The following is a 23,447-nucleotide window of genomic DNA, read 5'->3' as shown; positions in this document are numbered from 1 at the left end:
CGTCATTGTAGATAAGAATTTGATTTAACTGACTTGCTTAGTTAAAAGAGCTCTCTCATTGTCCCTCGATCCTGTCACTTCATAATACAGTCATGTCCTAGCATATTCTGAACCTTAACTTAAGAGCTCTCCTAAAGCCTTCCCTACAGTTAGACTTGACCAGTGGAGGGAGAACAATGATATCTACTGCAGTACGTTGTCATAGACCCCTTATACTTGTATTCCCCCCTACAGTCTATAACCCCCACACAGTCTTGGCCAGAACACACATACATTCCGGACTATACACTAAGACACTTCACACCTGCAAGTAGTGAAATTGGATGTAGTGATTTGACCCCAAACCTGACGTCGATGACCTCACAGCTCAGTAGGACAGGCGAGTTGGATGGAACTAGTGACATAAATAGCATGCATCAGCACCCTTCGCAATCAGAGACATCTGACACAAAGTTCCTTCCTTAAAGTACTTTAATTTTTTTCCCTTCTCCAAAACAAAAGTCGCCCGAGTGAGTATGAGGGCGGCTTTGCTCCTAGTGCCTTAGTCAATGAGAATAAAAAGGTCCTGATACAAGTGCCTCAGTTTAACTACTCACAGTCTAGTGGCCTTGCTGGGCCAAACATTGCGAAATCATAAACTGCAGACAGTGACTAATATAGGAATCCTGATATTGTGAAAGTTCATATTTGCTCTCTTGGAGTTGGGTGGGTTGGAGGGGGGGCGTGTGTGTACAGTATGTGGGTATGGTTGGGACAGGGTAAGGAGAACAGAACAGTAGAGGGTCTGGGTTGTGTTTATAAGTCGCTCTCTCCGTACAGGGCACTGGAGAAGGAGATGTAGTCCAGGGCGCCTGGGGGCGCGCCGCTGCCGATGTAACTGGTCATGCGGCTGATGCAGTAGTCGGCCTGCTCTGGGGGCAGCTCCCTGCGCAGTTCTTCCACTGTGATGTATGTCTGGGAGGGGAGGACGCAGGTCAACAAGGGTTATCAAGGGTCCCACCACCGACGTCACAACCAAAATCAGTGGCTCCATGTGACAGACTTCGCAGAAGAATAGGTGCAATAATGGTGCTGCCCAACTCACCTTGTCAGAGGCCAGGATCTTGAATGAGGCCATGACCTGATCGGCGGTGTCTGTCTCGGCCGTCTCGCGGGTCATGAAGTCGATGAAGGCCTGGAAGGTCACCACACCTGTGTTGTTGGAATCCACCAGCGTCATGATGCGGGCAAACTCCACCTCACCCTGGGGGACAGAGAGAGAGAGAGAGAAAGGAAGAAATTATTATAGAAGTACAACAAATAATTACTCACACAGAGAAACCAATGCACTGTATGTCCATTGCCTCAAATGACTGGGTCCTGAACAGTGTTGTCAACAATTTCAGTGAGATCTGCTATTGGCTCCGATGAAGTCAAGGCATCAATTTGCCTTGTAAAAGCTGTGGTCCCCGGCATAGCGTTTTCAGCCCCTCTCCTTGTGCTTCTCTGCCCGGCATAGCGTTTTCAGCCCCTCTCCTTGTGCTTCTCTGCCCGGCATAGCGTTCTCAGCCCCTCTCCTTGTGCTTCTCTGCCCGGCATAGCGTTTTCAGCCCCTCTCCTTGTGCTTCTCTGCCCGGCATAGCGTTTTCAGCCCCTCTCCTTGTGCTTCTCTGCCCGGCATAGCGTTTTCAGCCCCTCTCCTTGTGCTTCTCTGCCCGGCATAGCGTTTTCAGCCCCTCTCCTTGTGCTTCTCTGCCCGGCATAGCGTTTTCAGCCCCTCTCCTTGTGCTTCTCTGCCCGGCATAGCGTTTTCAGCCCCTCTCCTTGTGCTTCTCTGCCCGGCATAGCGTTTTCAGCCCCTCTCCTTGTGCTTCTCTGCCCGGCATAGCGTTTTCAGCCCCTCTCCTTGTGCTTCTCTGCCCGGCATAGCGTTTTCAGCCCCTCTCCTTGTGCTTCTCTGCCCGGCATAGCGTTTTCAGCCCCTCTCCTTGTGCTTCTCTGCCCGGCATAGCGTTTTCAGCCCCTCTCCTTGTGCTTCTCTGCCCGGCATAGCGTTTTCAGCCCCTCTCCTTGTGCTTCTCTGCCCGGCATAGCGTTTTCAGCCCCTCTCCTTGTGCTTCTCTGCCCGGCATAGCGTTTTGTGCTTCTCTGCCCGGCAGCCCCCCCTCTCCTTGTGCTTCTCTGCCCGGCATAGCGTTTTCAGCCCCTCTCCTTGTGCTTCTCTGCCCGGCATAGCGTTTTCAGCCCCTCTCCTTGTGCTTCTCTGCCCGGCATAGCGTTTTCAGCCCCTCTCCTTGTGCTTCTCTGCCCGGCATAGCGTTTTCAGCCCCTCTCCTTGTGCTTCTCTGCCCGGCATAGCGTTTTCAGCCCCTCTCCTTGTGCTTCTCTGCCCGGCATAGCGTTTTCAGCCCCTCTCCTTGTGCTTCTCTGCCCGGCATAGCGCCCCTTTGTGCTTCTCTGCCCGGCAGCCAGCCCCTCTCCTTGTGCTTCTCTGCCCGGCATAGCGTTTTCAGCCCCTCTCCTTGTGCTTCTCTGCCCGGCATAGCGTTTTCAGCCCCTCTCCTTGTGCTTCTCTGCCCGGCATAGCGTTTTCGCCCCCCTCTCCTTGTGCTTCTCTGCCCGGCATAGCGTTTTCGCCCCCCTCTCCTTGTGCTTCTCTGCCCGGCATGGCGTTTCGCCCCCTCTCCTTGTGCTTCTCTGCCCGGCATAGCGTTTTCGCCCCCCTCTCCTTGTGCTTCTCTGCCCGGCATGGCGTTTTCGCCCCCCTCTCCTGCTGCACACCCCCTCCATTTGTGCTTTTCTGCCAATGTGTGCTCCGTTGCTGTAACTTCTGTTTCACAGACAGCTTCTCCCACTCTCATTTGCAGCAGAATTGAGTGAAAAAGTCACTAAATGCTGTCAAAACCATAGAAACCCCTCAGTCTCAAAACCGTCCGCAGCCTGAAAAGTAGAAGAATTTGTGGCTAGAATCATTTACCAATAAAAGTCACTGGAGGGGGTCTGACAAAACAAAGTCGTTAAGTTGTCAACACTGGTCCTGAAGCAGTCCGACTCACCAGATCGTATCCCATGGAGATGAGACAGGCGCGGAAGTCATCTGGGTCCATCATACCATTTCTCTTCTACAAAAGGAAAAACAAAGATCACTAAGCCACATGGGCAGGAAAGGGATGTAATGTTAAGCGTAACGATTCCTAGCGCAAGCTCGGTCTTACCCTGTCAAAGTGGTTGAATGAGGCTCTGAACTCGTTGAGCTGCTCCTGGCTGATGCCCTTGGCATCTCGGGTCAGGATCTGGTTCTCCACCTCGTTGATGGTGCGGGCAATGGTGGTCAGGAGCTGCTCCCAGCCCACACGCACATGCTGAGAGGAGGAGAATATAGGATTAGAATCTGAAGACTACACAGAGGTCTACAATAGAGACAGGGAGAGAGGAGAGAGAGAAGGTGGGGAGAGGAGGACAAAGATGGGAACCCCGTGGCAATACCTCCATGGTGTAGTTGGTGTGCTTGTTGTCGAAGATGAGGGACTCCTGGCTGAGCTGGTGGTCTCCCTCCAGCTTGTCGATGTTGCACTTGTAGTTTATGATGTTCTGCTCGTACTGCTTCAGGTTGCTCATCTGTTCCTCCAGGGAGCCGGCGATGTCCACAGACACGTGGCTGATCTCCTACAGGAGGAAAGAGGGGCTGTGTTAGAATACAATGACGATTCATTCATTTCATTTGATTTATTCAGCCAGGATAGCAACTGTTTTAAAGGGAGTCCTGGGTTCCATAGAATCAAACCAAACATACACATCACATAAAAGGTGTTAAAATACAGGATTCGGCGACTTTGTCTTGAGAGGATATGCTTGAACACTCATAAAACAGATCTGGAATAATCTAATGAAGATGTGAGTTTGAGCTGTGGGGTATTGGTTACCTCCATCTTGGTCTGGATCCAGGGTCCAATGATATTGGCCTGGGCAGCGAACTGGCGTCTCAGCCTCTCGTTGGACTGCTGCCTGGTTACCTCCTCCTGCAGCATCTGATCCCTAAGGGGCACTAGGTGTTTCACCTACACACAGCAGATAAAGGACCAAATTGATTACTGGACCTGGAGCTTGAGGCATCCTGATGGATCCGTGTTAAAAGTTTGAATGATAACCAAAGAATTGTTGCATTGAGTTTGTTTAGAACGTCTCTAGAACGAGAGGGGTCAATCCCTCTCCCTGAGCAGACAATATCAAAAAGGGATGGACATGTACTCACAGCATCCCATTTGTCGGTGATGTCCTGGGGGGAAAGGTTGGTGTAGGGGTTGACTCCTGACAGCTTGATGCCGTAGGTCTGAGCGATCTTCACGATCTCATTCTGGATGCCCATGGTTGCAACACGCTCCTTATCAGCCTCTGGCAGGGTGGCCTTGAACTGGTCATGGGCTGTGATCAGACTCTGAGGAAGAGGAGCAAAGGGAATGACGAAGAGGAGAAAGTGAAGGAGGGGAGGAATGATAAATGGATGTAACAAGAATTCCCCCCCCCCACCTATCATGCCCCCTCCCTCTCTTTGCTTCCTACCTGAATCTCCTCAATGCTGTGCACAATGAACATGTCCTGCAAGTCCTCCATGGCTCCGTCCATCCAGTTGTTGAAGGGGGCTGCTCTCTTGGCGAACTCCAGGTACAGCTGGTCGATGGTCTCCCACAGCTTCTCCACACGCTGAAAAAACACACAAGCCAGTCGGTGTTATCACCTGGTAATTGAGGTCATCCCAGACTTGTATGGAGGGTGAGAAAAAGACAACTTCCGAAGCCTATTTACTGGAAGTAAGGTAGGTTATATAGAGGGTAGGAAGGCATGGTGTTATGTGGAGGTGAGAAATAGGGTAATGCCTGTCTGTCTCCAGGGTACCTCCAGTGAGTCTCTCCTCTTCTGGGTCAAGGTGCCCAGGTTGTCCCACTGGTCACAAATACCCTGACAGCGGGCGTTGATGGTGACGGCGTCATGATAGTCCAGCTCACTAGGACATGAAGAATATGAGATTGGAGCTAGCATCGGAGTAATTTCAGGCCAAAAGAGGAAGGGGCATTTTCTTCCTTTTCTCTCTCACACATCTTTATCATTCGATCAGTCTGTCTCTCAGTGGCTCTCTTTTCCCTCGCTCTTTCTTACTTGAGCTCCTGGGCGATGGCAGCAATCTGCTCCACTCTGTCCTGGTGGGCGGCCAGGTCGCTCTCAAACGCCTCGTGCTTCCTCATCAGGGCACGGATCTCCATCAGTGAGGCAGACTCATAGTCCTTCATGGACAGCAGCTCCACCTTACCTGAGGGCCACAGAGAGACACACACTTGACTAAAACGCAAGTAGAAATCCATTTACAGCTATTACAAAGTTCAGAGCAGGATTTTTACAACCTAAACAACACAAACCCTCCACTTGATTTGAGATCATTGAGAGTCTCCCCTCGGAAATGGAAAGAGCAATCTCCCATACCTGAGGTCCAGGACTCATGCAGGGAACACTTCTGCTTGAACTTTTCAGCCAGGTGGTCCAGCCTCTCCAGGCGGCGGATCTCAGTGAGCAGCCACTCCTCATAGCCCTTCTCTACCTGCTCCAGACCCTTCCAGGCATTGGCAATGTCCTGAGGGGAGACAAGTCCGAGACAAACCAGGGGCTCAGTGAATGAAAACACGACAGACAAGGGACCAGATGACTGTAATAAGAGTGAAAGGGCGGGCTAACGGGAGGGGTGGCTGTGGGGGGGGGGACGTACCGACACCATCTTGCCCTCTGAGGGCATGAAGGCTGGCCTGTTGCTCAGTCTCAGCTTGGTCTGCAGGGTGTTGAAGTTAATCTCCAGCTGACACTTCTCCTGCACCTTGGGAGGCTTGTGGACGCGACGGTAGTCACGGAAGTCCTCCAGCTTCTGCTGCATGGCGCGCATGGTTTGCTCGGCCACGCGGTTCTCCAGCCAGGGGATGGTGCGACGGATCCACTCCAGCAGCTAAGGGGAGAAGGTAGTACTGAGATGAGTCCACTGAAGCCATCTTAACACAGAGACATTATTTGGAATGGACTGAGAACGGGTCAAACTAAAAAGGCTGCCCACTCACCTCACTGGCCAGCTTCTCATACTCCTCCATGAGTTTCTCGTTCTCCTGGTTGACAGCCAGCACCTTGCAGATCCTATTGGCAGCCGTCTCAGCCTAGGACACAAGAAGAGAGGTCAGGGAGGATGTCCAGGCTGGACCTCTAAGGGGAAAGGCTACGTAGAATGGTGGTCAGTGAGGAAACCTCAAACTATAACAAATACAAGTGAGTCGCACACTCCATATATAAACTCCCAGTCATTTCTTGGGTGAACCTCACCTGCTCGGCTCCAGCGAAGGCATGATAGAAGCAGGACACATAGGTCATGATGGCTTTCTCGTCGGGCTTTGGGGTGTTCACAATATCTCAAATGGAAAGAAAAAGTCTAAATTATTGCCATCGATGTCCAGAGAAAACATTTGTTCCTCATTCTGGTTCAGACAATATGAGCGCTTATGAAAATGTGTGCTTTTTGTCAGCAGCTAAGATCCGTCTTAATGCTACAGTGCATTTGGAAAGTATTCAAAGACCTCGACATATTTCACATTGTTAGGTTACAGCCTTATTCTAAATATTTTTGCAAATGTATTCACACAAAAAAAAACTGAAATATCACCCTTTAGGCAGTGATTACAGCCTCGAGTTTTCTTGAGTATGACGCTACAAGCTTGGCACACCTGTATTTGGGGTGTTTCTCCCATTCTTCTCTGCAGTTCCTCTCAAACTCTGTCAGGTTGGATGGGAAACATCACTGCACAGCTATTTTCAGGTCTCTCCATAGATGTTTGATCGGGTTCAAGTCCGGGCTCCTCAAGGATTTTCAGAGACTTGTCCCGAAGCCACTACTGCGTTGTCTTGGCTGAGTACTTAGGGTCGTTGTCCTGTTGGAAGGTGAACCTTCGCCCCAGTCTGAGGTCTTGAGCTCTCTGGAGCAGGTTTTCGTCAAGGATCTCTCTGTGCTTGGCTCCGTTCATCTTTCCCTCGATCCTGACTAGTCTCCCAGTCCCTGCCACTGAAAAACATCCCCACAGCATGATGTTGCCACCACCATGTTTCAACGTAGGGATTGTGCCAGGTTTTCTCCAGACGTGACGCTTGGCATTCAGGCCAAAGAGTTCATTATTGGTTTCATCAGAACAGAGAATCTTGTTTTTCCATGGTCAGAGTCTTTAGGTGCCTTTTGGCAAACTCCAAGCAGGCTGTCATGTGCTTTTTACTGAGGAGTGGTTTCCGTCTGGCCACTCTACCATAAAGGCCTAATTGGTGGAGTTCTGCAGAGATGGTTGTCCTTCTGGTAGGTTCTCCCATCTCCATAGAGGAACTCTGGAGCTCTGTCAGAGTGACCATTGGTTTCTGACCAAGGCCCTTCTCCCCCGATTGCTCAATTTGGCCGGGCGGCCCAGCTCTTGGAAGATTCTTGGTGCTTCCAAACTTCTTCAATTTAAGAATGATGTGTTCTTGGGGCCTTTAATGCTGACATTTTTCATTTACCTTCCCCAGACCTGTGCCTTGAGACAATTCTGTCTCAGAGCTCTAACGACAATTCCTTCGACCTTAATGCTTGGTTTTTGCTCTGACATGCACTGTCAACTGTGGGACTTTATATAGACAGGTGTGTGACTTCCCAAATAATGTCCAATCAATTGAATTTACCACAGGTGGACTCCAATCAAGTTGTACAAACATGCTAAGGACAATCAATGGAAACAGGATGCACCTGAGCTCAAATTTGAGTCTCATAGCAAAGGGTCTGAATACTTATGTAAATAAGGTAATTCGTTTAAAAAATATATATATATTTTTTAGACTTGCTAAACTGTCTAAAAAGCCGTTTTCGCATTTTGTCATTATGGGATATGGTGTGCAGATTGATGAGGGAAATGCAGAAGGCTGTAACGTAACACAAATGTGGGAAAAGCCAAGGGGTCGGAATACGTTCCCGAATGCGCTGTAGAACTTAGATTCTTGGAGTTCTGTAAGAAATGTGGTTCACCTTCAGCATCCAACATCTTGGGGATGTCCAGGTACTTCTCTGCCACCTCGAAGGCAGTGTTGAGATTGCCCATGGGGTCATCCTACACACACACACACACACACACACACGACTCGGTGAGTAAAAGACTAAAGACCAGCACTAGTTCAAAACAGACAGGATGCACTCAGACATTCTGAACTACGTCGGCAGCTTGCTTTCCATTCACCATGTCAAAACTACTGTTTTTGGAACACGGTCTGTTCACAAGAAGATGGTGCATCCCTGTACTCCCTGGCAAAAGCAACGCTGCAGAAACGTGTCAGAGTTCTCAAATCTTTGTAGCGTTGAACATTATAAATTGTAATTATAAGCTGTTTAATTATATGAATAGTGCCTTGGTCCTTGTTTTTGTTTGTTTCATGACGTTTAAAGATAATATAACTAAGATTGAGTTAGTTATCATAGTCCATCACATTGTAATCACGTCTGAAGCCACTCCATGCATTATTGCCATTTTAGTCATTCCCTCATGATGATGATGCTGGATCATTTCAAGGTCTTTTTTTGTTGTTGTGTCAATTCATATAAAACATGCACTGTTTTAAAGAATAGTACACTGAACCATCTCGGGCAGGTATTCGATTGTTACTTCAAACCAGTGTCTTAACAGAATCGGTCCGTCAGTAATGTTAGCCAAAGCACAGTTCAGTTGTCTATGCCAGTTCCTCCAGCCTCACCACTGTTCAGTTAGAGAACAAAAGAGCTTTTAGAAGAATCAAAATGACCAAAAAAATACATTTACAAAAGGTTCAGAGGAGACTACGGGTGTGGACAACGGTGCGGGCTGTTTGAGTGATGTTTGTGTGGGCAAGTGGAGAGACTGGCTGAGTGTGGACCAGGGCGGTGCGGACCAATCATGCAGGGATGTGGGTGGGAAGAGTGACAGCACCTTGCGCAGTTTGGAGTAATCAATGAGGTCAGGTCTGTGTCTGTGGATGAGGGCACACAGTGCCAGGCCATCCTTCCAACTGAGACACAGACCCAGGGAGAGAGATAGATGGAGAGAATGATATACAAATCAATCAAAGACGAAAAGGAGGAACAAAAAGAGATGAATGCATAGGATCTGTGAAAGAGGTAAACACAGGATGTGTGAAGGAGAGAGAAGAAAATGTGAAAGTGTAACAGTGAGATGAAGAATCTCCTCTAACAACTGCGCAGATTCAGAACATTGTAATGTTCTGAATCAGGATGTAAACCATGACTAAAACACATATCAGTGACTACAGAATGCATGTGACATGTTGTGAGCCAGCTATGTGACCAGCACAGAGTAGTGGCTGCTCACCTGATGTGGAAGTTCTGCACATTGACATTCCTGTAGGGGGCAGTCTTCCTCTGGCACCACAGCAATAGCCCCTCCTTAGCAGAGGTCTCTGAACACACAATGATGTAAGGTAGAATTGTATTTTTAATGTTTGATCCGTTTATAAACATAGAAATAACCCTAACCATGAGAAATGCCTATTGCATATGTCACATATGACTGACGAATTGTAAGGTGCTCAGAAGGGTTTGTCTTTGAAGAGTGCTCACCCTCTACAGAGATGTCCTGGATGGCGAAACGCAGAATGATGGTCCAGATCATCCCCAGGGTCATCTTCACATTACCATCCACAATCTCTGCCGAGGTCAAGGGTCAGTTAGATCGGAGGATAGAGACATAAGATGTGGAAATACATTTGCAGGAAGTAGATGAGCACTATGAGAAGTTAAGGGTTTCGGGGTGCGAGTCTCACCCTCTGCGCCGATGGACACCAGCTTGACTCCCTTGCTGCAGATGAAGTCCAGGGCCTTGTTCACGTTGGCGATTTTGTGGAAACGCATTTTGCCTTTGTCTGGCTTGGGAAGCCTTTCACCTGCACATTCACACACACACACACACAAGTTAGTATTAATGTAAGTGAATGGAAATTGTGAAGTGTATTTAGACATTTCACCATGCAAAAAAGGGTGAAACGTCAATGTTGGACAGTAATTGAGCCCTCTGCCTGTGGGGTCCAACTACCTGAGATGACCTCCAACAGCAACATGAGTTTGAGTCCATTCCTGAAGTCCTCCTCAATGTTCTCAATCTGTGTGCCCGCTTTACGCAGGTGAGAGTTGCACCAGGCGGTGAAGGTCTGAGAGAGAGAGTGAGAGAGAGAGTGTGTTAGAATACTTCATAATATTTTAGGCCAAAATCCATTATGCTTCACTTATGACAACGCCTTTAACAGGAGAACGCCATGTGTCTTTTCAGGGGTTATGGGTCAATATATCTAAGTTACTACTGATCCTACTTTGGTTACTTCAAATTCTAGAAAAATAATCAACCTGAATGCTGCAGTACACAATGATCTCATAAATGAGACGCCATCTGTCATAACCAATGTAGACGGTGTAGAACAGCTGTCGACTGTGTAGAACAGTATAACAGACTTTCAAGCTAATCACTACAACAACCACCCCTTCGGTACCAATGTTATTACAAAGACATACGAGTAAAACTATGCGGCATAAAAGTCAAGATAGTTGAGGAACGTATTTCCGATGTCCCAATAGCATGGCATCAGGTTTATGAACTGATATACAAAAACAGTATCAAATTTGTTCTTTTCAATTGAAGCTATTATGTAAAATCCTCGCTATAACAAGAATGCTCAGTGTATGGGGGCAGTGAACAGTCAGAGCGGTGCAGACTCTGCCACGCAGAAACAGAATCGATAGATCATCCCTCTTGGTACTGTCCATCGTTGGCTTGTTTTTGGAATCAGGTCCAGGAATGGTTGTGGTTGGACCTGCAAACTGTATTGTTGGGTGATTTGAAGGACCACAGTCAGTCAATAGGAAATATCATTGTGCTGTTGGGTAAAGGGTCAGTTATTTTGGGGGCAATTTCGGGAGAAATGTTGCAGATGGGGAGGTTCAAGTCCCCTAGTGAGACACCATGGTAGAACGGAGGGATGTATTGAAAGAGGAAATGGTAGAAAGACCATTTACTGGGAAATATGGGTTGATCTGAGTCTGTCTGAAGGTTGGAATTAATACATACACAGTATAAATATTTGAGATCCTCCAATCAGGGGTGAGGGTGGATGTGATTATTGTATGCTTTGCGACGTTATTAATATTTTGTTTTCGCGGTGTAACCTCTGTTACTGCCGGTTGTGGGTGCGCTCACTTCCGTGCCCGACCGGGCGTTGGGCGGGGCTTGGTCCTTCTCGCCCATGGAAAATCCCTTCGGGCCACGGGGTTCGTCCTGCCGGTGTCTCGGGGCGAGCCCACCCACTGACCAGAGCACCCACTGATGGGGAGGTACCATTCGTATTGTCTTTGTATTATATTGTTGAAAAATATAAATCATTTAGAGACAACAAAAAAGCATGAGGTAAATCATACAGTACGCCCATTCATTTATGAGTACGGGATTTACCTATTTTTCTAAGACTGTGATATAGCTTTTATACATTTTGAAGAGTACATAGTAATGGATACTATTTTGAACACGTGACAATGTGATGCAGAAGCTGCTGAGGCAATGCAACGCAGAGAAAACAGAGTCTGTGGGAAGGACTGAACCTAGAGTGAAGCTGTTGGAAGTTGTGAAGACCAATCGGTTTTGTATTTATCTATGGGCTTAAGTAATAGATAACACAGCATGTGGCGTTTTCCATAAACTGGAGTGGAGTGAGAGATCGTGAGAGGGAAAGCGGGATGAAATGGAGAGACTGAAGAATGCTCAGGCCCAATGTAATTTGATTTAAAGCTGGAAGAGGAGACTCTTCCGCAGCAGGTGTCTACCCCCCAAATCACCCTCTACTGCCATTGATGCCCAATTTTAGACCGGGTTGGAGGAGGGGGGAGAGAAGGAGGAGAAGGGAGGCGGATGAGTGGGTGTAGGAGGCTATATCGGATAGCCAGGGGACAGCTGACAGCACAGCATTCCTGCAGCAGACACTCTCAACCAACAGTGTGGGGAAAGGGAATGCTGGGAAAAAAGAGGGGGGTTTGAACAACTCTCAATGTTAGCTTTTCAGTAACACCTATCTCGCCCACTGGGGATTTGGGATGGGATAATACAATCATTAACCTTATTATCCTTTTTAAAATCAGTGAAAGGCAGTGACCACTCTTGCAAAACCTCTTTATTACCGGTGAATTCATTACAATTCCTTTGTATCGATGATGGATCAACTCCTCACGATCATTATAATGTTGAATTCACTTGTAAAAAGGAATAACAAAAAATGCCCAAGAACTGTGGAAAGAATATTAACATGCAATGGATCTCGTGTGTATGACACAGGTACAAAAAAAAAAGAAAAAAAAGAAGACATTAGCAAAAAAATGACTTGGACCAAAAGAGGCATTCATACTGACACAATAACATGGCCTATCCCTACCCGACACCTACCTTGTTAAGCAAACTCTAGACTAATTCATAACCAGTGTTGAACTACAACTTTACTGAGTTGTGTTCTGAGCTCGCTGGGGGGGGGGGGGGGGGTATAACTCATGTCCAAATATCAATTGCACATAAAGCCAGAACAACAAACAAGGCCTCACTAAAAAAATGTGTGTCTCAATGACCTGTTTCTAAAGCTGAACCATTAAACATTACATTAAACTCACATAACACAAATTCTCATACCGGCACACCATGCCATTCAGTAATTGAGCAACTCTTTCTCTAGCTGAGAGTGACTGTACCTAGCCACGACTATATTACAAGCGCTTAGTGCACCTTAGTGTTAATACAACTTCCAGGCTAAACCATCCTTCAGAAAAATGCTAAAACTGAGCATTGAAGCAAAGAAACTCCACCAGAAACGATGCCTGTTGCCGTCACTGAGGGCAACAGCTTCTCCAACCTATTACCTTAAAGAAAAAACCTATTACTTTAAATGTAAATGTAAATTACCTCAAACCAGAGGGAACTATGGGAAAAATAAAGTAGCTATCATTGTGGAACATGTTGGTAACATAGCGAGTCTGGGGCTTTAGTCCTGCCATGTCATCCTTCCAAGTCTCGTTCATCACTTGAATGTGAGGAAGCCTGGGAAACGAGGCTAGGTATGGGGCTAAGGCCAGTGAGAGACTGTGGCCCTTGGTCTGGTACTCCAAGGAGCTGGGCTGGCACTGGAATTAGCACCCTCCACAGGCATGCAGGCCTGAGTCATCTGGCAGGAGCCCACATGCGCTCTACTAACCCTTGTTGTTAGTGGGGGCGTTTCCATGTAAAAAGCCCCATGAGCACTAACATGTGAAGTTCATAGGAGTGCATCAAATTTGGTGTCAAATTAAAGCGAGGAGTCTATTTTTGTTTTCGTTGTTGAAATTAAGGCATATATACATTTTCCCAAAATGTTCCATCCCAAAAATGTGGAATAAGCAAAGGCTTTGATTTCTAGTCAGATGGAAAAGGGGTCTTAGAAAACAGCTAACAGAAAAAGTCTTAAAATGTATTAGAAATACATCAAAACATAATAATGTTGAATACCCCTGCCAACTAATAACATTTATATATATATATATTTTTAAATATTGCCTAGTGTCTTGTCGTTCAGGATACTTTCTAATTTCTCTCCCTCATGGGGGAGAATAATGAAAGTTCACAGAAGTAATAAGTAAAAGGAAGACCTACCAATTAGTCCATGTTTTTACTGATAACACTTGGGTTTATGATGTATTAAGGGATTAAAATGCCTCATTCTGTTAGCAGATTGGTAACAGAATGACTCAAATCTGTAACAGAATGACATCAACTGAATTGGCTACAATGGGAAATCATAGATGTCACAAACCACAGTTGGGTCACCTGCTACTGTCCTCCCTCCACTGGCCTACTGTTATGCTCAGCTCATAATCGATTTAATTTGCCTTCTGTCGCGTGGTGGTCAAAGCAAGAGTGTGAAATCAGTCTGGACAACACTCTCCCTCCCGGTCTCTCCAGTCAATGTCACCTCTCCCGGCTCTTACTGACACCTACCCTCTTTCTAGTTACTGTAACAAACCCTCTGACCCATTGCACACCGACTGACAGCGGACTCCCGTGGATGTTAAAAAGTAGTTGTAAAGACTTGGTTCTGGCTCTGGACCGACAGAATGTGGTCTTGTTTGAGGATGGAGCTCATTAGAATAATAGCCAGTGTGTTGAATAATCCCCAAACATGCAAAGAAGGATATAAAACATTTTCTACCTTCATGTACCTACTCAGGATACATCACCATGAAGAGAATGAGATTCATAATGATGTATTTCTGTATAGTACAGATCAGGGACCCATAATGCCATTCTGTTACCGGGTGTTAATCCACTTCACTTAGTGTAGTTCAATAACCAAAATAGATTTTTTTTCAAACTCAAGGTGTCATATCATAGCCGACACCACCATTCTTCCTGCCGACATCTTTGCCTCTTAACTCAGAGTAGATGCGTTTTGTGAAAAGGTGGTCACAAACGGAGGGAGATGTGACTGTCATTCTGTTGCCAAACCTTACATCTGCAATGTTCTTCGAGTAAGTGTTTTTTGTACAATGTGGAAATTCTTCAAAGTTGTCCTTGTGCATGTAGCTGCATGGTTTGCTTAACTTTGCAATCAATGTTTACTGTTTGGCAGAGTGTTCGTGAAAAATGGGAGTTTGAGCATCATTCTGTTGAATTGCCTTGTGGGTAAGAATACGGGGCCTGCACGCTTAATACAATGGCATGGCACACGTAAGCCTGACGGCTCAGACGGAGGAAACAGACAGGCATCTGCACACACGAGCGCTCACACAAAGAAAACATGAGCCCACAAACACTCATGAATATCTACAATAGCTGGACACACTGACATACACGAGGTTGTATAGGCTTAGTGTACACACACAAAATAATTGATTTCCATTCAAAATCATATTTTCCCTAACCCTAAACCTATCAAATATACATTTGAGTCTGGCATTTAGCTAAATAACAGCGGTGTCACCAAATCACTACATTCCAACACTCCCATCATGCAAGAAATACAAGAGGACCGTTACACATCAGCAACAATATTTCCCCCCAAAATGTATTGTATGTACTGCCACCATTTCCATGACTACCAGTTACCTCTGAGTTGCCAGCATATAATGAACACTTGGTTGCCAGTCCCTTTCTGCTTGAATTGCTTTGCTAGCACTACTCTAATCCACAATTCTCTATTACTGCCCAGATCAGTTTAAGAATTAGAATCCTTGTTGATGGTCTTTTTTCAATAACAACAACACATACTATAAGCGATAACATTCCAGTGAGTTTGTGTTTAATATGCGTTTCACAACGCTTGTAATCAGTGTAAATTACTATGGTAATATGCTGTGGACTTCGAAAATATTCAGACCACTTGAATTTTTCCACATTCTGTTACGTTACAGCCTTATTTGAAAATTGATTTGTTTTTCCACCCCCCCCATGAATCTACACACAATACCCCTTAGTGACAAAGCAAAAAAACAGGTTTTTAGAATTTTGTGCAAATCTATAAATAAAAGAATTAACTGAAATATAACATTTACATAAGTATTCAGACCCTTTAGTCAGTACTTTGTTGAAGCACATTTGGCAGTGATCACAGCCCTGAGTCTTCTTTGGTATGACGCTACAAGCTTGGCACACCTGTATTTGGGGAGTTTCTCCCATTCTTCTCTGCAGATCCTTCCAAGCTCTGTCAGGTTGGATGGGGAGCGTCAGTGCACAGCATTTTTCAGGTCTCTCCAGAGATGTTAGATCGGGTTCAAGTGCGGGCTCTGGCTGGTCCACTCAAGGACATTCCGAGACTTGTCCCGAAGCCACTCCTGCATCGTCTTGGCTGTGTGCGGAGGGTCGTTGTCCTGTTGGAAGGTGAACCTTCGCCCCAGTCTGAGGTCCTGAGCTCTCCGGAGTATGTTTTTAAATCAAGGATCTCTGTACTTTGATCCTTTCCCTCGATCCAGACTAGTCTCCCAGTCCCTGCCGCTGAAAAACATCCCCACGCCATCATGCTGCCACCACCATGCTTCACCGTAGGGATGGTGCCAGGTTTCCTCCAGACGTGATACTTGACATTCAGGCCAAAGAATTCAATCTTGAATTCATCAAAACAGAGAATATTTTGTTTCAAATGGCCTGAGAGTCCTTTAGATGCCTTTTGGCAAACTCAAAGCGGGCTGTCATGTGCCTTTTACTAATGAGTGATTTCTACCTGGCCACTCTACCATAAAGGCCTGATTGGTGGAGAGCTGCACATGGTTGCCCTTCTGGAAGGTTCTCCCATCTCCACAGAGGAACTCTGGAGCTCTGTCAGAGTGACCATCAGGTTCTGGGTCACCTCCCTAACCAAGGCCCTTCTCCCTCGATTGCTCAGTTTGGCCAGCTCTAAGAGTCTTAGTGGTTCAAATTTCTTCCATTTAAGAATGGAGGCCACTGTGTTCTTGGGGATCTTCAATGCTGCAGAAATGTTTTGGTACCATTCCCCAGATCTGTGCTTTGAGACAATCCTGTCTCTGCGCTCTACGGACAATTCCTTCAACCTCATGGCTTGTTTTTTCTTCTTTCTGACATGCACTGTCAACTGTGGGACCTTATATAGACAGGTGTGTGCCTTTCCAAATCATGTCCAATCAATTGAATTTACCACAGGAGGACCCCATTCAAGTTGTAGAAACATCAAGGATGATCATTGGAAAGAGTATGCACCTGAGCTCAATTTCGAGTATCATAGCAAAGAGGTATTTCTAAAAGCTGTTTTTGCGTTGTCATTATGGGGTATTGTGTGTAGATTGATGAGGATTATTATTATTTTTCAAATTCATTTTAGAATAAAGGCTGTAACGTAACATGTGGAAAAAGTCAAGGGGTCTGACTACTTTCCGAATGCGCTGTAACTACAACACAAAAATAGATGACTAGTCACTCTCTTCACTCCTCAAAGGCTTTGGCAAGAGTTGTAAACAAGCTGTATGAGTTGTAAACAATGTATTAGATGATGAAATGAACGTGTAAGGATCCATAATCACAACCTAAAGCACAAAATAATCACGTCAAAGCAAGGGTCTCTTCACCACCGCGGAGATAAATGATGTATTACATTTAGGTGTACAGCCAAAAGCATGCATGGAATATTGGTTTGTTTGCAGCAGTAAGGGGCTACGAGTAGACGTGTTATGTTGGTACCACCGTGTCGTCTCTGAGGAAAGAATGAGAGCATCCCCAAAGCAGGCAACTCGGTGCCAAATTGTTCCTTCACTACAAGCATGGCATACCCGTGTTAAGTCTGAGGTGAGTTGTTGAATGGTTATAGTTCCTGTTCCACACCACTTCTTGTATAGGTTTGGTTAATGTTAACGTGTAATAAACCCATTATATTGACTGAGTACTAAGCACCAAGTGACTATCAAAATGCAACGGACATCCTCTATGCTGTCTGCATCTCCACGGAATGATCCTTCCTAAAAACATGCGGGAGGGCATCACTGCTATAACATATAGCACATATACATATAGCCATCAGTGCTAGAAATGATCATCCCATCCCTACATAGTTATATGCACTACCACATTACATGTCAGACCGTATACAAGAGGTCTCATTTCTCGTGGACAGACTACGCAAAATCGAGAAACTGACCAAATTGTTTGAGATTAGAGTTCGGAGTTAACCGAGGTTACAAAATGCCTAAAAGAAAAAAAGGTGACCACCTACAAGTGCCAGTCTGTTCGTGCTATCATGCCAACTCCCCGTCACTCATTGTTATGTTTGGCTTGACAATGACAACAGTGGCGCTGACAAGAGCACAAACAGATCTGGGACCAGGCTAATTACTATTGCATAATAACTTACAGCATGTCAACTAGTGTGGCGCCCCGGCAGCTCATTGAGTCAACGGGCACTGCGTGCATGTCTGCCAGCATTTGAGAAGGCTGCAGAAACTCCATGGACTATTTATAACTGCTAAAGGGCTAGCGTCAGCATCATTTGTAGGCCTTCTGGTGTCGAAAGTACAGTGAGTCTTATGAGACTGTACAGACATATGGAGGCTTCCATGCAATTATGGATGATGCAACATGGTATCCATTGAAAGACAAGGATTTATAAATGCCGCGCACAAAAAAAAAAAAAACTGATGAACCAAAAGCATTATGCAACAACGTAGCATTGGTACTACTACAAGCAGTACATTTAGCATCTCATTAGACAGAAACCACACAAAATACAATACATCAAAATTCTGGTGTTTAAAATTAATGGAAGACAATGATCAGTGAATGAGACAGTGAGAATCTATGACACATGTCCCAATTTAAGAGTGAGTATCCAATTTCAGTCCTAACAGAGAAGGACCCCCTCCCTAAACACCTAGGACATCAAGCATGCCCCATATTTCCCAAATCCCACCACTGCCCACTGCTAGAGCAGCAAACATAGCTGTAATAATGACATCATCAAGGTCCATTCACAGTGACACGGTTACCCTCTGGTGTCACACGTGTGTATGAAGACCTTTTACACGGGAAGTTTCATTTAATCTCAGTTGGTCCAGTTTGTAACACCGGATCAACAGAGATCTTTTGGTCAAAGATAATTGATTTATCATAAAGATCCCTTTTACCTGAATCTGATAGATTTTTACAGACTATTTAAATCTTATAATGATATCCGTAATGACAGTGGATTATATGGGACATTGGAGACAGTTAGGCCAACACCTATACAATATAATGTATTTACGTGACATTAGCCATAATGGGCACATTTACAGTGTTTTGGAATAAAGGAGACACTCGTAAGAACATGTGTAGACCCTTGACTGGCATTTGGGGGGGGTTGAGGAGTTCGTTGGAATGTTTTTATTGGGGCTCTTCTCTGCCATCGCGAGTTATGCCACCATTCTGGACACTTACCTAGTGTAAAGTAAGGCCTTTGCCATGTACACTTGCCTTGCAATTGTAAAGCAATTCATATATATATATATATATATATATGGGGTCATCAGAAATACCTGCGTGACCTCGACTCCTGACACCGATAACTCCCCACCCCCATTGGCCTACTGGGCCACACCAGGCAGTTTATAGAAGCTGGCCCTACAAGGACACCTCTTCCGGAATAGCAACTGCCACTTGATCATACTGATGGCTTTCTCAGCCACCTTCCTCCACAGCCTGTAAGAGGCTCCCCCATCTTGCCCTCCCTCCCTCCCGACAGAGTCAGCCCCCATAATTCCCTGCTAATCTTTCAGAATGTAGAAAAAAGGCTCAAATGAATCTATTGAATGATTTCACAGTCACATAGTTTGAGTTACCCTTGGGAGAAAATAAATAGATATGACAGGTGAACTAGGCGAGACAAGATACACCTGATGTTATCACCATTTCTACGAGTTAATAATAGATTGCGTTGACTATAGGAAGTTGTAATTGGCGTATTTGGCTGTAGTTCATTGCTAGCCAGGCTTGTAGTTCATCGCAAACAGGGTGGGCCAGGACCACCCAAAAGCATTTACTGCATTCCATCATACTGTATCAGGGTGTTACAATATTCAATGACTATGCAGTGGAGGCATGGAAAGCCAATTGATAACTACGCAATAAGACATTGAGATGGTATGGTTTTAGAGGCTGGTATTTTCACACAGCAATTAGTGGACTAGAATACACACATCGCACTGGTTCATGTGCTGGAAAAAGATAAGTGATTGAAACGTGATCAGAACATTTAAGCAGTTGTGGTTCCATAAATGATCACTGACAAACATCCATACAGCAAAACCTTTCAAGTAGTACGTTTTAATGTCACGTGCACAAGTACAGTGAAATGACTCCCTTGCGAGCTCTAAAATGTAATATTGTGTGAGCAAAGCAATATAACCCAACTCCTTCAGAGATGCTTAAAGGAGTAGTTCCCTATTTTACAACTCGATGTTAGATGGTTCCTCACAGTCACTTCCATTGATTGCTAGCTTGTGCTGGCTAAGGTTAACTGAAGTTTGTAGTGGCCATTTAAAGAACTGAACCATGGACTACAGTTTTATCTTGGCCCATAGACTACTTTCAAAGTGAGGAACCATCTAACATCAAGCTGTAAAATAGTGAACTACTCCTTTAAGTGGGTATAACACATAATCGAAATCCCTATGTGAAGCGGAGCATGTCACCTGTGCACCTTAATGCATGTGGAGGGGTGTGAAACCTTGCATGGGAAGCTGCATCCAGTAATCTATGCAGCAACCCTTTTTAGCGGTATCCAATAGTCTTGTCCCTTCACTACAACTCGGGAGAGGCCGTGCGTCCTCCAAAACACAACCAAGCCAAGCCGCACTTAACCCAGTGCCCACTTAACCTGGAAGCCAACCTTACCAACGTGTCGGAGGAAATACCGTACACCTGGCGACCGTGTCAGCAGCATTACGCCCGGCCCGCCACAGGAGTCACTAGTGCGTGATGGGACAAGAACATCTCTGCCGGCCAAACCCTCCCCTAACACGGCCGACGCTGGGCCAAATTGTGCACCGCCCCATGGATCTCCCGGGCGCGGCCGGCTGCGACAGAGCCTGGACTCGAACCAGGATCTCTAGCAGCACAGCGACGCAGTGCCTTAGACCATTGCACCACTCGGGAGGCTTTCCAAATAGATATCTAACAGGTGGTAGGTAGACAGACAGACAGTCCTGTGGCAGTCAGGGCCCAGAGACCAGAGGTAGGATCAGACAGCCTAGGTCTAATCCCTAAACCACACCCTGAGCCAGGGGAAAACCCAAACACGTGTTACGTCATCAATCATAAACCTAAAATAGATAAAAAGGTGTAGATGTACATACATAGTATAATACAGGAATATGTACTTTTTGCAGGTAAATACTGGACGCAAACACCATTGCGAAAGGTGACCATAGTCGATGCACTGAAATCTCAAAATCCACAAAATAGGGGCCCTGGGCATCTACTTAGTGCAGTGCAACATAGTCAGAGCTGATGTGGTCATAGCTAATTATGTTCTGGGTGCCGTGATTAATGCATTGATATCTATGCATCGCGACTACGCCACTGGTAACAGGCAACAAACACAGAAATCACAAGGCCCACTACGACAAGAATTTCCGTAGGCTTGTGTGAAATAAGTTGGCCTGTGCATTCATCACATTTGTTCTTCACTGTTTGGTGCAAACAGTCCCTAAGCACTCGAAGAGGACCTTCCGGGTCAGATGTCTGCACCCCAAACAGCGTGAATTTAGCATGATGGCTGTTCCAGAGTATTAAAGCCTTATTTGCGGTGATACTGACAAACATACAATGGCATAGCAGCACAGGGGCATGGTGAGGCTCTAGAGGTTTTTATTTTAAGAAACGTCGGGCCCTTAATGGATAAGTCCACCACTGTGTACTCGCAAACCCCCAGAGAGTGATGAAGAAGCAAAGCGCTAGAAGTAGCAGTTGGGATTGATGGGCTGAAGGGACATGATAGAAAGGGTGGGGTACAGGTTAAGTATTTATAGTTCAATAGTCTATTTGGAGGTCTGAAACGCAGCAAGGGCTCTTGCCACTTCTACGTCTCACTGTCTTGGTGTTGCCATCTGTTGCGGTCTCTCACTTTGTTGAGTTCTCTGAAATATAGAAACTGCAAGACTGATGGGAAACCAATGTAGCCTACCCCGGTCAATGACAACTATGTGGGATACTTGGGATGTCCCTACCCTACCTCATTGAAGTTGAGATTTAAAATGGTTAAGGTAAGGACTACGGTTTGGTAGGGGTTATGGTTAATGGGTAGGAATGTCCCAAGGATCCCAGATAGCACTGACCATTAAAAAGAGGCTTAAGTATAAGCTGGTATAATTATGTGCAATCAATCTTCCCAAATCAAACAGGTGAATGAATGACCAGTACTGATTTAGATCAGTGAGAATGTTAACCATCCCCAAAATGTTATTGTGCATGCAATCATTTAATCAATGAGTTCCCTGACAACTCATTGCATATCCACAGAGATCACACTAACCATGTTACTCCCTGCAGGCTACATAGGCCCCGATTATGAATATTGAGAATAAAGTCTTAACGTGATATCAAGACCGAAATGTAATTTTCCATAATGCCAAGCAACCTGTAGGCCAGCCTACTTAATAATATGGCCCGATAAAAAAATATTACCTTGCGCTGTTGTTTCTCCCAGGCAGGGTCCAACAGAAGGTCCCTGTCCCAATCATCCTCTTGGGTCATGTAGACTTGCTCCGAAGTCATGTAGGAGCCATATTGCACCTGAGTTTCGATTGCTGTCATTTCGCTGTCTCCTTTGGGAGATGCTTATCCCCTCGACCTAATCAATTTAATTTGCACCTTTCAACTCCTAAGCCCGCAAACTTGTAGGGACACTTTCTGTGGCAGAGAAAGCTGCGCCCGACTTGAGATTCCTGCCTATAGATAATACTCCCACCGCACGAAGTAAAGACCGCACTCCAACCCCTGGTCAGAGGCGACATACGTAACAACCGGTTAATTACGACTGACTCGACGTGAGGCTATTAATGACACACCTAAAAGGATATAGGCATAACTACAGGATGTCCAGAGGTGCATATCCGTGTCTTTACGCCTCTTGAAGATGCATCCATCTACGCTGAACAAAAACATCAACGCAACATGTGTTAAAGTGTTGGTCCCAAGTTTCATGAGCTGAAATAAAAGATCCCAGAAATGTTCCACATGCACAAAAAAGTTCTCAAATGTTGTGCACAATTTTGTTAACATCCCTGTTAGTGAGCATTTCTCAAGATAATTCATCCACCTGACAGGTGTGGCATATCAAGAAGTTGATTAAAAAGGCATGATCTTTATTAAACAGGTGCACTTTGTGCTGGCCACTTTAGTTGTCAAACACAATGCCATGGATGTCTCAAGTCGAGGGAGCATGCAATTGGCATGCAGACTGCAGGAATGTCCACCAGAGCTGTTGCCAGAGAATTGAATGTTCATTTTTCTACCAGAAGCAGTCTCCGTTTTAGAGAATTTGGCAGTACTCCAACCAGCCTCACAACAGCAGATCATGTGTATGGCCTTGTGTGTGTGTGTGTGTGTGCGCACGAGCGCTTTGCTAACGTCAACGTTGTGAAGAGTGCCCCATGGTGGTGGTGGGGTTATGGTATGGGCAGGCATAGGCTACGGACAACAAACACAATTGCATTTTATCGATAGCAATTTTAATGCAAAAATGTATACCATGACGAGATCCTGAGACCCATTTTATTTTAAGGCATCTGTATTCCCAATCCATAGATCTGGGCATAATGGATTTATTTAAATTGACCGATTCTCATATTATGAACTGTAACATTTTTTTAATTGTTGCATGTTGTGTTCATATTTTTGGTCAGTATAGAA

General features: G+C 45.6%; 1 protein-coding gene across 1 annotated transcript; it reads right to left on the bottom strand.

Annotated features, from left to right (window-relative positions):
- Positions 1–453: 453 nt before the first annotated feature.
- LOC115135505 (alpha-actinin-3) lies at positions 454–22,548 on the bottom strand. Its single transcript, XM_029670255.2, has 21 exons — positions 22,221–22,548; positions 10,095–10,209; positions 9,826–9,945; positions 9,623–9,709; positions 9,375–9,462; positions 8,976–9,054; positions 8,045–8,126; positions 6,331–6,416; positions 6,075–6,167; positions 5,735–5,965; positions 5,455–5,602; positions 5,134–5,284; positions 4,873–4,981; positions 4,540–4,680; positions 4,232–4,414; positions 3,903–4,037; positions 3,466–3,645; positions 3,195–3,341; positions 3,036–3,101; positions 1,085–1,243; positions 454–954 (listed from the first exon to the last, which is right to left on the bottom strand). The coding sequence occupies exons 1-21, from the start codon at positions 22,347–22,349 to the stop codon at positions 796–798; spliced, it is 2,688 nt and encodes an 895-aa protein (XP_029526115.1). The 5' UTR covers positions 22,350–22,548; the 3' UTR covers positions 454–795.
- Between the last annotated feature and the right edge of the window lie 899 nt (positions 22,549–23,447).

The sequence above is a fragment of the Oncorhynchus nerka genome, linkage group LG10 (assembly GCF_034236695.1).
Source record: "Oncorhynchus nerka isolate Pitt River linkage group LG10, Oner_Uvic_2.0, whole genome shotgun sequence".
Lineage (NCBI taxonomy): Eukaryota > Metazoa > Chordata > Actinopteri > Salmoniformes > Salmonidae > Oncorhynchus > Oncorhynchus nerka.
The sequence above is the reverse complement of the archived record's forward strand: the minus strand, read 5'-3'. Positions and strand labels throughout refer to the sequence as shown.